This window comes from Petaurus breviceps, unplaced genomic scaffold (assembly GCF_028583685.1).
Source record: "Petaurus breviceps papuanus isolate PSGF00001 unplaced genomic scaffold, PetGlider_PUasm1.0 90977, whole genome shotgun sequence".
Lineage (NCBI taxonomy): Eukaryota > Metazoa > Chordata > Mammalia > Diprotodontia > Petauridae > Petaurus > Petaurus breviceps.
Window position 1 is genome coordinate 8,576,166 of NW_027187391.1, and position 15,468 is coordinate 8,591,633.

At 38.0% G+C, this 15,468-nt stretch overlaps 1 protein-coding gene across 1 annotated transcript in view; it reads left to right on the top strand.

The window, feature by feature from the left end:
• The window catches only part of MAP3K5 (mitogen-activated protein kinase kinase kinase 5), a 292,350-nt gene that overhangs the window by 161,350 nt on the left and 115,532 nt on the right, over positions 1 to 15,468 (top strand). Inside the window, exons 8-10 of the mRNA XM_069077285.1 lie at positions 131 to 243; positions 3,700 to 3,859; positions 6,695 to 6,848. Coding sequence (XP_068933386.1) covers positions 131 to 243; positions 3,700 to 3,859; positions 6,695 to 6,848 — 427 coding nt within the window. The remainder of the gene's footprint in view (positions 1 to 130; positions 244 to 3,699; positions 3,860 to 6,694; positions 6,849 to 15,468) is intronic.

A 15,468-nucleotide genomic window follows, 5' to 3' on the forward strand; every position in this document is an offset into this window, starting at 1 on the left:
GACTGAGACTCTGGGGTAAAAGCCAGTGGAATCTTTTTACTTGCTTGAGCATTGTAGTAATGCAAACAGAAGTTAAGCACAACCCGGATTTCATGATTTAGAAAGTAAACTTATGTGTTTGTTTTCATAGGTTCAAAAAGGCATTTGAGTCTGAGCCAACACTACAGTCAGGAATTAATTATGCAGTCCTCCTTCTGGCAGCTGGACACCAGTTCGAATCTTCCTTTGAGCTACGGAAAGTTGGTAATTGCCCCCTTGTTTAAGTCAAGAAAGAGAAGCCTCACTGACCTAGCATTTATGCTCCATTACCCTTTGTTGATCTACAAGTAAACTGAAAAGGGGAAACCTCTCCTAGCCAGTCTTTATATAATGCCTTAAGGTTTGCAAACTGCTACATATATTTTATCTCATTTGATCCTGTTGGGGTAAGTGCTCTTATTATCCCCATTTTACAGATGAGGAAACTAATGCTGAGATTGAGAGAAGTCAAGTGATTTGCCCAGGATTCCACAGTTAAGAAAGTGTCTGAAGAAGTATTTGAACTCAGATCTTTTTAATATGAGAGGTAGCTAGGTGCCTCAGTGGATAGATCACTGGAAGACCTGAGTTTGAATGTGGTCTTGGATACTTCCTAGCTCTGTGACCCTGGGCAAGTCACTTAACCTCCGTTTGCCTTAATCCATTGGAGAAGAAAGTAGCAAAGCTTGGTTTGCTAGAAAAAATGAAACAAAACAAAAAGAACAACCCATGGACAGTATTGGCATATGACAGTCCACAGGGTCATGAAGAGTCAAACACAATGGAACTACCACGTTTTGATATCAAGGCGAGTCTTCTGTGTATAGCACCACCTACCTGTTTCATATCACTCAGATATAATGGAGGAAAATTATAGACAGATGGACCCTATGCCTCACTGTTAGATATTTTCAAACTCATTTTGATTCTTCAGCTGATTTTCTAATTTGAAAAAAGTACCGAGGTTTCCTTTGACTAATGATTCATTCTGTTTTGCCAGAGACCAATATTTGGTTCTCGGAATGCACGGTTCTAGGATGTTTTCTATTATCCAGGATATTAGATACATTTGTCTAGCTACACTGTGGCCATTGTTAATCAATTTTTGCCTTCTTCAGTTCTAAACACCACCTTTCTGGTGGGTGTTGCAGCTTCAAGGGGAATTATTGTTGTAGTAATGTAAATATTATGAGCCATTTTTTGGAAAAGCAAACCCCCGGACTCCTAGTAAAATTCTAAACTATGTAATTGATTTCTGTTTTGTTATGAACTTATAAATTGGTAAATAAAACACAGAATTACAAAAAGAAATTACCAATTGGTCTTTTCAGAAGCCTAATAAATATAGGAAACTTGGTACCTGGAATTAGTGAAGAGGAATAAAAGTACAGTAGCTGAAAATCAGACTCTGAATGGTTTTTTATGTCATGCATTCTTTGATATGTAAGTTTATTTTTAAATGGGTCACAAGCACTCAGATTCTTCACAGACAGATCATTACTTCCAGTTACACAGGAAGACAGCTGAATTTCTGCTTGCATGTTTAGTAATAGTTGATGACAATTGGATGTTGAAAGTAGAATTTCTGCAAAGATGTCATTTTCCAACTGAACACGGTTTATGACAGGCTTGATAAAGCCAGTCACCATTATGAAGTTAGAGACAAATGTGCTTCATATGTTTTTCTAAAGTACAAAAGATATTTTTATTTTGTTTTCTCACAACTGTAGTAATTATGCCTAAGGAGAATATATTTGGGGAAAAAAACAAGTTTGATATAAAATCTCTGCCTTTGAAGATAGATACACTGCACTAAAATATAACTAGACAGTACAACTAAAGTAAATAAAATGTCATTAATTTGGAATCTACTCCTTTAGAATTTGTTTCTTCTTGCTGGGCTGGGTTAAATTTTATGCTTGCTAGGTAAGAAAGTATTAAGAAACTATTCAAAGAAAAATAGGATGTGGGTTAATCCATAATCATTCATTAAGTGTCTGCTATGTGCTAGGCAATGTTCTAAGCACTGGGGATACAAAAAAGGTCAAAAGTCAATCCCTGTTCTTTAGGTGCTCACAGACCGATGGAAGAGACGACGTGCAAACAGCTGTGTACAAACAAGGCATATACAGGATAAATTTTGAGATAATTAAGACAGGGAAGGTAGTAGCAATAAGAAAGATCAGGAATCAACTTCTTGTAGAAGTTGAGTCATTTGCTTTTTTGGAGGGGGGAGGGCTGTTGAGGTTAAGTGAGTTGCCCAAAGTCACACAGCTAGTAAGTGTGTCAAGGGTTTGAGGCCGGATTTGACCTCAGGTCCTTCTGACTCCAGGGCGATGCTCTATTAACCACCTAGCTGCCCCAAAGTTGAGTCATTTGAAAGAGGCTGGGAGATAGAGATGAAGAGAGAAAGTCAGTGAAAATACCTGGACTTGGGAAATGGAGTGTCTTTTTCAAGGGACAGCAAGGAAATCAGTCTCATTGGATCATGATGTACATGAGAGGATAAAGGTATAAAAAGACTGGAAAGGGGGCAGGGAAATTATGAAAAGCTTTGAACACCAAACAAAGATGTTATCCTATTTGATCTTGAAGATGACAGAAAGCCACTGGGAATTTATTGAGAAGGGAAGTAGCATGGCCAGACCCTTGCTTTAGGAAGATCACCTGAGTGGAGGAGAGACTAGGCCAAGGAAGAGACCTGAGGCAGGGAGATCAACCAGTAGGCTATTACAGTAGTCTAGGTATGAGATTCTGAGGTCTTATACTGCGGTGGTAGGCATATTAGAAGAGAGAAAGGGTCCCTTTATGAGTAGTGTTATGAAGGCCTGGAGTCAGAAGATCTGAGTTCAAATCTGGCCTCTGACTCAGCCTGTGTGTCTCTGGGTAAGTCACTTAGCCGTTTTCCTCGGTTTCCTCATCTGTAAAATGAAGATGATAATAAGCACATACCTTTCAGGGTTGTTGTGAGGATCAAATGAGATAATATTTGTGAAGCACCTAGCACAAAGTAGGCACTTAATAAATGCTAGCTATTATTATTATTATTATTATTATTGGTTTTGTTCTTATCATTATGGCAAAATTGACAAGACTAGTCAACTGACTGCATGTGGAAGATGAAAAAGAACTACTCAAGAATATGCTTTTTGAGGATTTTATATGATATGACTGTATTTGATGTGTGTTATACTTTGGGATGCTCGATCAGCCTTTTTTTGTGCATCCAAAGTTTTTTGGAGCCTCTTTCTTCATCCATGGAATTAGGTTTCATCATGTATGTGTCTGTGGACACTAAAACTGTTCAGGATGGGGAGGCTAGGTGGCGCAGTGAATAGAGCACTGCCTCTGGAGTCAGGAGGACCTAAGTTCAAATTTGGCAAACAAAACAAAACCAAAAACTGTTCAGGAGTTAAACAGCCCTGGTTTTCAAGAATACACAGAATTCAGACTGTTGTCACAAAATTAAGAGAAATGGGTACATACTTAGAAGTCTGTCAGTAATTGGAGAATTATTATGTTTGCATAAATAAAGACAAAAATGACTGACATTTTTTATTTCTGTTAGAAATCAAGTTTAAAAAAATAAAAACAAACAAAAAGAAATCAAGAGTTAATTATGCTTTAAGAAAGTATATCAAGTATATATCAGTAAAATCTGAATTCTTTTTATTCTCTCAGGAGTGAAACTAAGTAGTCTGCTTGGTAAAAAGGGAAATCTAGAAAAACTCCAGAGCTACTGGGAAGTTGGATTTTTCCTTGGTGCCAGTGTACTTGCTAATGATCATTTGAGAGTGATACAAGCTTCTGAAAAGCTTTTTAAACTGAAGACACCCGCATGGTAATCTTCTGTTAAGTTAATGCTCTTATATGCAACTATTTTCTTCTACACAGACCCTTCAAGGCCATGTATTACTGTATTATATTTATTTCTAGGACTAACTCTGTGTGTGTGTGTTCAATGGAATATACATGGAGACTCCAGAGAAAAACTATTATGGTTATAAGAAAACTGTTGAGTAATATAGTTTAGCTTTTCTTCAGTCCCAAATGATGTCACCCCATGCTTAATTAGGTGTTTATGTCACATTTTAAAAACCACTAACAGCAAGTCTGTTAGTCCTAAGCACATTAATGATTATAGGAATCTTATAATTGCAAATCCAATGAAATAAACACAAAGGTGGAGAAAACTCCAGTTTATTTATATGTTTCCCAACTCAGTCTCCATGGCTTTTTCTCTTAGTACATTCCTTTATTTTTTCTAGGGAATTCTTGCTCAGTTCTGGAATTTTCATTGTTTATTTTTAATTAGCCTTCTTTTATTTTGAATAACACATTTTAATATTATATTTATATTAACTTCCCTGACTTCCTAAAGAAATGGCTCAAATCCCACTTTCTGCTCTAGACCTTTCCTGGTCTCTCCCAATACCCACCCTCTCCCCTCCACACCCTCTTTCCATCTACTAATGCCTTCAATTCTCAAATGACCTTCATCTATCCTCAGTCTGTTGGAATGCAAGCTCCTTGAGGGCAGGGACTGGCTTCCCTCTTTTTGTTTCCCCTCCACTGAGCACCAGTGCCTGCCACATAATATGTGCTTAATAAATTGATTGATTGAACATAGCTCACATATACCTAATTATTTACATGTTGTCTCCCCATAATAATATGAATTCCTTCATGGCAGGGACAGAATTTTTGCCTTTCTCTGCATATCCAGCACTTAACACAGTACTTGGCACTTAGCATTTAAACTATGTTTTTAGACTAACTGATTATATATCTACTGTATATATGAGATCTATCCATCCATCCATTTTTTAAATGGAATTCGGTTTCATCGTTCATGAAATAATTTTTTTTTAATTAGTAGGACAGAGTGGGACTGTAAGTAGAGAAGGTTACCATCCTCATCTCCCACTGCTTCCCCCCCCCAAAAAAAATTCTGCATTTAGAGCTTCATTTTCAAAACCCTACTTATTTCAGACATTCCTGGCATGTAGAAGCTACTCAGCTCATTTGAATTAAAGATTTCATCTCAAAGAGAGAGATGCAACAAGTGAAAAAAAATAACCTATATTCCAACACAGATGTTGCTGCCTCTAGGCTGCCTGGGGGGCTCCTGGCAGGCAGAACATTTTCTGACAGTAGTTTTTTGGGGCGCCTCAGGTTCCTTTCTTTCCTGTGTTAGATCTATGAGAACATCCATGTTTAGCAGACAGTACTGGATGGCCTGAAATTCTGCTTTGTCTGAAGTGAATTGAATTTTAGGCCGGTTAGCATCCTGTGATAATAACTCACTCATCCACAGCATTTTTCAGTTGTATGAAGTACTTAGTTCTTTCTTGTGAGGTAGGGAATGCAATGTGCAAGTATTAGTATTATTATCCCCATTTTACAAATGAAGAAACTTAACTTCAGTGAAGGTCAGATGGGTACTGTCAGAGCCAGATTTCCAACTCACCATTATTTTCCTTATACCAAGCTATGCCACACATGGTAGTTATGATATGTGTTGGCTAGGGATACAAGGTGTCCCTAGAGTCTGAACATATAGGAAATTTCATTAACAATGCATATTTTCTAGACATGAAATGAATGAAATTTTCAACAACATTTTATTTAATTAGAATAAATGAGATTTCATAGGAAGACATAGGAGACACATTGGAAATTTAATTATTTAATTAATCTCATTAATATGGAAAATAGTCCCCAATAACTAATGAAAGCTTTTATTCCATATGAAATTGTCATGGCTAAAATTTATTCTAATTAAATAAAATGTTGTTGAAAATTTTATTTATTTCATTTCTTAAAAACATGCAGTCGGGGCAGCTAGGTGGCACAGTGAATCAACCCTGGAGTCAGGAGGACCAGAGTTCAAATCAGGCCTCAGACACTTAACACAAAAACTAGCCATGTGACCTTGGGCAAGCCACTTAACCCCAATTACCCTCCAAAAAGCAAAAAAAATTATGCATAGTTAATGAGATTTCCTATGTATACAGACTTTATGGACTCCCTGTAGTATGGGGCAGTATAGAGACAGCTGGTGGCACCTGTGAATAGAGCACTGGACTCGGAGTCCGGAGGACCTGAGTTCAAATCCACTCTGAGACACTTACTAGCTGTGTGACCCTGGGCAAGTCACTTAACCCTGTTTGCCTCAGTTTCTTCAATTATAAAAAGATGATGATGATAGCATCTACCTCCCAGGGTTGTTGTGAATATCAAAGGAGATTATATTTGTTTAAAAAATGAAGCTTACTGCAGTGCCTTCCCCATAGTAGATACAGTGTAAATCCCTTCCTTTTATAATCAACCTTTAGTGATTTAGTGAATGAAATCCTTTCCTTTTCTAATCAACCTTTAATGATTTAAGACCTAATTTTCCCAACTACAAGTCACTCAGATCCATGAACAGTTCCCTCTTCTTCCCCCTGTCTATAGGGATCATTAAATTCACCAAAAGTGGGATTGTATAAAAAATAAATAAATTTATTTGGTAATTAATTATGTGAACACATGTTATTTCTCACCAGTAGGCCTTAAGGACAAGGACTGTTTAATTTTTGTTTTTATGTCCCAACCCTCTAGCACAGATCCTGGAACATAGTGGGTTTCTAATAAATGCTGATTTAATTGGATTACATTTTTCAACTTGTAGGTACCTCAAGTCTATTGTAGAGACCATTTTGATATATAAACATTTTATGAAACCAACTACAGAACCACATGGAGCCAAGCAAGAGCTTGTGGATTTCTGGATGGATTTCCTGGTTGAAGCCACAAAGACAGATGTGACAGTAGTTAGGTTTCCGGTAGGTATGCTTCATGCAACTTAAATTTCATTTCTAATTTTGTTTATTTCCCCTAAAAAAAAAAAGAAGAAGAAGAAGAGCTCTTTTAGTATAGCTAAATTACTACTGATTTTCTGATTTTTGTATCTTGTAATATATATGCATTTCTTCCAACTGATAAATTTATTTTAGCCTGTATTTTATGCTTCTTGAAATTAAGATGAAAACACAGTTCTCATTTTTTTTTCTTTTGCGTGGCTTCTTCTGGTGGGGAGTAGGGAAAGAAATATGCAGAAGCAACCAACATTGGGGGTTTATAATTTGCTATAAGTCACAATTCTGGCCAATATAAATATTAATTTTTTGCTTAGCCCAGTTTGCCCACGCCTGGATTTTAATAAAACTTTATAAATAATACTAATAGGCTTATAGGGGTTTTTATAAAATGTTCTAAGAACTTATTAGTTTGCATGTTGAAGAGTCTCTATGAAGTTTGGGACGATAACAATCTGACCTTTCTCCCCATTTCTGCTAGGGAGTGCTGATATTCTCCCTACCGCCACTCTGAAGAGTATATGATCAGCCCACTAAATCAGCTCAGGCTTCCAGCTGGACAATTCTGGGAATCCTTTAGAAAGCTGTGCATCATTGCCATTGCAGAATAATTCAAACCGGGGGGCAGCCAGGTAGCACAGCGAGTAAGAGCACCGGCTCCAGTGTCAGGATGACCTGGGGATCGAATCCTGGGCTCAGACACTTAGCACCCACCCAGCAACACCTGGCCTTGTAACCTTGAGCAAGTTACTTAGCCCCAATTGCTTAGGGGCGGCCAGGTGGCTCAGCAAGTAAGAGCACTGGCCCCAGTGAGCAAGTTACTTAACCCCAATTGCTTAAGGAAAAAAAAAAATTCAAACCTGATTTCTGACTGTTCAAGATAGGTACGAGTTCTGTTGGCCATATCTCCAAGATGATTCCTTAAAATACTTGTGACTTTCAAAGGGACCAGCCCTGTTTATATTCTATATAGTGAGGGCCCCATGGCATATGGTGGCTTGCAAATTTCTGTTGGCTCTGCTTGGTTAAATGAATTATTGGCATTAGCATGGTCTCTGTTTATTGTTATCTCCAAATTCAGCCTGTAACTCAGCAGGATCTTAAAGGGAAAAACCTTGAAGCTAAAAAGAAATTTAATTGCCTCTCTTACCCTGGAGAAGATGCAAACTAAGGAGAGTCCAATTTCCAGATTGAGAACAAACTTGCATTAGGCTGGTGCTGAATGTTAGTCTGAAATGCACCATCCTGGCTGCAAGTGGGAATGGATAAAGCCATTCATGGAATCAAGTTCCCAGGCAGAGCTCCTGACTTGCTGAATTGACTGAGAAAGAGGGGTTTCTCAGAAGTTGTAAAAACAAAGTTACACACACCAACAAAATCTTATTAATTCTGATTAACTCTTGAGGTCAGTAAGAATTAGTCTTTATAGAATTATAGAATATCTTTAAAAATATATACAATTTGATATCTTTCTGGCAAAGTACATATTACAAAATATACCTATGGAGAAAGGGGGAAAAAAGATCCCTTAGCAAAGTACAGACATAGTTGGAACTGGAGAGAAAGGTAGAGAGTGAGAGTAAATTGTTACCCAGCTCAGAGAGCTACCCATACTCTGGAGAGGTTATGATACATTGAAACTATATCATTGAAGAAGAAAATACTGGTGTAAACATTCTCCAAAAAAATTTTTTTTTACCAGACTAATACTTTCAAATTTTAGCCAAATTTTAGAAAGGAAGAGCAAAGCATTAGGGGAGATAAGGATAACAGTTGGCAGTAATAGAGCACTGTTTGGTTGACAGAGAGGGCAGGGGGAACAATTACCAAGCTCTTACTATCTGCTTGGCACTGTTCTAAACATGGGATTGCATTAAAAAAAGCAAGCAAGGGGCGGCCAGGTAGCACAGTGAGTAAGATCACTGGCTCCAGTGTCGGGATGACCTGGGGATCGAATCCGGGCTCAGACACTTAGACCCAGAAACACCTGGCCGTGTAACCTTGAGCAAGTTACTTAACCCCAATTGCTTTAAAAAAAAAAAAAAAGCAAGCAAGCCATTTTCTGCCCTCGAAGGGTTTTACATTCTAACGAACAAGGAAAGACAATACATAAATAGGAATGGTGGAAAGGAGGTTGGGATGGCAAGAGTGCATGGAAGGGAGGGGGAGCTGGAAGTGGAATCCTTGTTGCTGGCTGGGGTAGAGATGGTCAGAGAATAGAGCCATGTCAGGAAGAATCCAGTAAGTGGTCTGGTAGCATGTTTCTATCTAGATAAGGCAAAAGACTCACTTTTCAGAGCCAGGAGGAGCCAAGAAGGAAATAAGATAGTGAGAAAGCAGATTTGTAGGACTCTGAGATTATGAAGAAAGCCATAGATTGATGTTTGGGGAGGGAAAATTCGGGAGTAGTCAAAGTGGGGGGAAAAAAGGCATGGGGAGAAAGAAATCAAAGGAGAGGAAGGAAATTGGAAGGTGATAGAAAGGATGTTGGGGATGCCTATAAAAGGGCCAAAGAGATGAGAATTACAATTATAAGATTAGGTCTCCAGGGGAGTTGGGAACAATAACTACTATCAAAAATGACAAATGGGATTTTACTTCCAGAAAGTATGAAGAGGGAGAATTTACAATGACCTGCTATAGAGTATGCCTCATTTATCTTTCAGCTATGACCAAGTAATCAGTCAGACCTCTCTCCTGTAAAAGAAGGTAAAGGGACCCAAAAGAATGTCTCTCTACACTGTAGATCCTAAGAGAGACTGAAGTGTTTCTTTAAAAAGTGGGGGGGAAAGGTTTTAATTGCAACAAGGGATAAAAAACATCTGGAAGCAAATATCATCATTCCTCCTGATTAAGGGCAGATTTGGAACATGAATATTTAGTTAAGAAGATGGTGTCTGAGAGTGGGATTTATATATGTGCACCGTTGCTTACAATATAAGAATGGCAGGTTTCTTTTGAGGGATGGATTGTACCTGACAAAGGCTGGTAAAATTGTACTTGCCTAGAGTCTTGAAAGTCTCATCAAAAGGATGTTAAATTGGAAAGGAAATGGGAATAAGAAAACCTGCCTTTCTGTATTGAGGGAAACGGGAAGTTCAATAAAGGGATAGTACAACTGCTTGTGACAATGGAAGGTGACAGAGAATGCAGAACTGCTCAACTCTTATTTGATTTTGAAAAAAAAAATAATCTTTGAATTAGAAAGGGAAGAAACAAAATATCCCATAGGGAACTTCTGCACAAAATACGTAGGAAGATACTAGAAGACTACCTGGTTTTCCCATAATTACTTCAAAAAGTAATTAAAGACCAAAGCAAAACTAGTAGATATTATTATTTAACTGCTGTCTTTCATCTTTGAAAGATCAAAGAGACTAGGAGAGGTGCCACAGGACTGGAAAAGAGAAAGTACCAAAAAAGGGAAGAGAATAGACTCTGCTAACTCCAGGTCAGTGTGCTTGGCATTGATTATTGGGGAAATTGGAGGGCACATCCTTAAAGGGATACATGGTAAACATCTCAAGAAAGGAAGTGATGGTAATAAGTAGCTGTTATGGCTTTATCAGGAATATGTCATGTCAGCCTAATCTTATTTTTCTATCATGACACGGTTACTAGAATAACAAACCAGAGGAGTGCTATAGATAATAGCTTACTTAGATGAGAGTAAGGCTTTTGACAAAATTTCTAGTGCTATTTTTATGGAAAGATATGGATTGGATACTAGTATAATTAGGTGGAGTCAGACTGGACTGGGAATGGCTAGACTCAAAGAGTAATGGTCTGATGCCATCTTAAGAAGAAGGCTCCAGTGGAGGATACTTAGCTCAGTACCAGTTAGCATTTTTATTTTACTTTTATTCTGAATTTAACAAAAAGCAAAAAAATTAGCATTTTCATATTTTATAGAGCTGGAGAGATATTTTACATGAAATTGCAAACCTACATTGTAGAAAGCTTGCTTTTCTTTTTGAGTATTTAAAGAATTGAGTATATAGCTTTAAAAGCTGTCTTCTTTATCTTTGATTCTTTCTGCCTTTCTTTCAGTTCTTTTTTTTCCCCTGGGTGAGGAAATTATCCCCAGAACTTCTTCTTTCTACCTTTCTCCTCTATTAAAAAGCAAAATACAGCTTTTCTAAGAAATATGCATAATCAAGCAAAGCAAATTCAGTCCATCCTCCACTAAGCTACAAAATGGTCTTCCTAAAAGGTAAGACTAACACATTACACACTATTCCCCAAACCCACCCTCTGCCCAGGAAACTACAATGGCTCCCTATTATCTTCAGAGTCAAATGCAGAATCCTCTGTTTGGCTTTTAAAGCCTACCATAGCCTGGCACCTTCCTACTTTGCCATTTTTCTCAAGCTTTTCATACTGTGTACTCTACAATCCAATGGTACCCACACCTTGCTGTTCTTCACACATGAAAATCTCCCTACTCTGTGCATTTTCACCAGCTGCTCCCTGTACCTGGAATGATCTCCCTCCTCACCCAAGCTTCTTGTGACTTTCTCCAAGTCTCAACTGAAATATCACCTTCTTTAAGAAGTCTTTCCCTAAGTTCCAGTCTCACATCACTATCTACTTATTGGACATTTCAAAATGGATGTCCTAAAGAAATCTCAAATTCATCTTGTCCAGAACAAGATTCATTATTCTTTCCTACAAAGCCACCCTTCTTACAAATTTCTCTATTTCTGTTGAAGGTACCACCATTTTTCCTGTCTCACAAGTTTGTAACCTTGCTGTCATAACTGACTGTTTATTCTCCCTGACCACACAAATCTAGTCAGCTGCCATATTTTGCCATTTATACCTCCATAAAACGTTCACATTTGAACCTTATTGTCTACTCACACAGTCCCTACTTTAGTCCAAATCCTCTTGACTTCTAGCCTGGATTATTTAAAAGCCTCCTAATTGGATTATTTCTTGACATCTCATCCCATTTGAGTGTGTCCTTCAAATGATTTTCCTTAGCAGCGGATCTGACCATGTCAGTAAGATCCAGTAGTTAGTTTCCTCACCTCTAGGATAAAATATAAAATACTCTATTTAGTTTTTTAAATCCCTTTACAACCTGAGTCTAATCCATCTTTCCAGTTTTCAGTATATGTTACTTGCCCTCCTGTACTCTATAACCCAGCCAAATTGACCTATTCTCTAACTCTAACACAGAACACTCCATCTCCTACCACCATGCCTTTCCACTGGTTATCCCCCATGTCTGGTATAAGCTTCTTCATCTTTATGTCATAGAATCTACCTGGTCCTTCAAAACACAGCTCACCTTGGATGAGAATTCTTTCTCGATCCGTCAGCTGCTAATTCCCTCCCTAACTACCTTGTAGTTATTTAAATTTATTCTCTTTATGGTTATTCTTTTTCTACTTATATATGTACTTCTATCCTTATTAGAATATAAACTCCTTATATGCTGAAGGAATTGTTTCATTATTTATATCTCCATTCCTTAGTGCCAGTCACTAAGTAGGTACTTAACAAATACTGATTAATTAAGTTGTTTTCAGACAAGCTTCCCCCATCCAGTCTATGTTAGGACCAGCTGGGGACCATCTTCAGTCTCCTGATCTGTATCTTGCCACTGGACCCATATGACTCCAGAGGAGAAAGCGAGGCTGATGACTTTGCAAAGCCCTCCCTCACTTAAATATAATTCATTTGGAAGTCATGGCATCACCTTCCTGATGTCCTGGTCCTTCGAGAAGGAAGGATAAACAAGGACTAGCTACAGACATGGGGCAAAGCCCACTTCTGAAAAGCTTGAATCCTTTCTAACCTTTTTCTCTTTATCTAAGTGCCTGCAAATTGAATTCTTCCTTATCCTTATTTCAAATTTTTTTTTGCCTTTTGGAAGGCAGTTAGGGTTAAGTGACTTGCCCAAGGTCACACAGCTAGTTTTGTGTGTGTGTGTGTGTGCGCGCGCGCTAAGTAAGTGTCTGAGGCTGGATTTGAACTCAGGTCCTCCTGACTCCAAGGCCGGTGCTTTATTCAATGCACCACCTACCCACCCCTATCCTTATTTCTTTAATTAAAATAATCATCATCCCATTTAATCTTTTCCTCCTCTCCTGCTGAAACATTTTATTAATGTGCTTCAAATTTCTTTTTAGGTCTTGAGTGAATAGACAGCTAAGATGTCAAGAACCTATTATATTCCATGACCTGACTTTTTTCCCTAGGACTTAATTCAATGGCTCCCTTTTCTACACCCACCCACATTACCAAGTTGTGGGGAAATTATTTGCATTAAGTGTGTAGTGTCACAATGACCGTGAAGAGACTAACTCCTACCACATGTGGCAGCTCACACTCCCTGGGGAAGAGAACAACTGTTTGCCAGAAGACCTTCTGACTTGTGAAGGGACATGATTCCAAAGATTTGTGGCTGTGTGTTAACTACTCTAAAGACGTCCTATCCTATAGTTAATGTAGAAGCATTTTTTAGCCAACATTTTTGAGGAGTGAAAATAAGGAATGGTAGTAATGATCGATTTGTCTTCAGAATAGAGCAGACCAAGATGACCAATGCTGAAAAGCACTAAATAGTTTGACTTATTTTCCAGTTATCTTTCTGTTGTGTTCTCAGTCACTTTTCTGAGACTCTCTGAGACTAAGACGCCTTGAGTTTGGAAGAATAAAGCAAAAGTGCCCTTAGCAGTAAGCTTAATTAGGAAAGAGTTGATTTAACCTGATATATCTAGGTTTGGGTGTTTTGCTTTCTCGTTTCTCAGTTCTCCTTTTCTTTCTTCTTTCTTTTTTTTTTTTTTTTGGAGGGCAATTGGGGTTAAGTAACTTGCCCAAGGTTATATGGCTAGTTTTTGTTTTTGGTTTGTTCTTTTTATTGTGTGGGTGTTATGTCTGAGGCCGGAACTGAACTCGGGTCCTCCTGACTCCGGGGCCAACGCTTTACTCACCGTGCCACCTAGCCCAAAAAGTAGTACATCAACTGACTTAGTGACATTTACCTTTGCTAAGAAAAACCTGTTTACTCTAGCAACCTATGTGGATTCTTCTAAATAGGTGATCTAGTGGGCCTTTGCTCCAGTGAAAGTGTCAACTATTACCTTTTTCCCCTGTTTCAGGAATATCAAGTAAACTTAGATTGACCTATAATGTAAGACCAGAAATCAGTTAACAGGCAGAATCTGTGTAACGTACTCAAGGTGGTTCTATTTTGTTTTACGGGCATATACATGTCCTCCTTTATTTTGTTTTTTCTCAACTGTTGGGTGGCTTATGTAGTATAGTCCTTGTCATTTCAAATAGTGTACAAAGGAAAAAAAAAAAAAGCTTTAGATAGTAAAAATTCAGTTAGGCAGGCACTAAATATTTATTAAGTATCTACTGTGTGCCAGACACTGTGTTACAAAAAGATGCAAAAGATATCCCCTGCCCTCAAGGATGTCACGTTCCAATGGGAGAAACAACACCCAAACAAATATGTGCAAACACATTTAGAAAAATAGGAAATAATTTAGAGAAGGGAGGCACTAGAATAAAAAGGATTGTTGGCAAATCTTTCCTATAGAAGTTTGAACTTTGGTTGAGACGTGAAGGAGGCCAAATTAATGGTAACTTTGGAGAGAGAAGTTGCAGTGGAATCATGAAGTTGGAAGCTGGGTAATAAGTGATTAAGAAGAAAATGAGGGGAGAGAAAGTAGAAGCAGATAATATAGATAGCCTTCTCTCAAGCAGTCTAGCCACAAAGGGCAGAAGACATAGAGGACAGAACTAAGTGGGTTTTTTTGAGGATGGGAGAGACATGGGTACTTTTGTAGACAGTACAGAAGGAGATAGTAGGCAGGGAGAGACTGAAGATAAGTGATAACACAGAGATGGCAGATGGAATGGGATTCCCTTGAACAGATAAAGAGGTTAGACTTGGTAAAGAAGAAGGCCACCTCACCACGTGAGACAGCTGTGAAGGAGGAGTTAGTGGTAAGAAGGTGATAGAAGATAATGAATGACCTCAGTGTTTTTCTTTTAAAACATGAGATAAAGTTCTCAGCTAGGTGGGAGGAAGGGGAGCTGTGAGAAGTTTGAGAAGAGATGAATAAGTTCAGAGAGTGGAGAGTGGAAAGTGAGCTGTTGATGGAATTTGTTTAGAAGAATTGTCTCCCAGCATCAAGAGCCTAGTTGAAGTTGTATAACATAAATTTGTAATGGACCCAATTAGAACAGTTATGCAATTTTCTCCATCATTGTTCAGTAGTATGTATGATGGTGGAAGTCATCCAAAGATGATACTGAATGATTCAAATATTATGTCACTTTAGAGTAATGAGTGATTTTAGTTATGAAAAAGTGCCATTCAACTTTTCTGTTTCAGGATATAACATTGGTATTATATATACATTTTACCTGAATCTGATAAGAAATTTATTTGTGGTTTGTTTTATCTGAGTTTTGTTCAGAGAAGGTGAGAAAGAAATAAGTCTTTGAGCCCCAAAATTTTGTTATTTTTTTAAGTATTTATTTTTAGTTTACAGCATTCAGTTCCACAAGCTTTATAGTTTTAAATTTTCTTCCCCTCCCTATCCTCCGCTCTCCCCAAGAT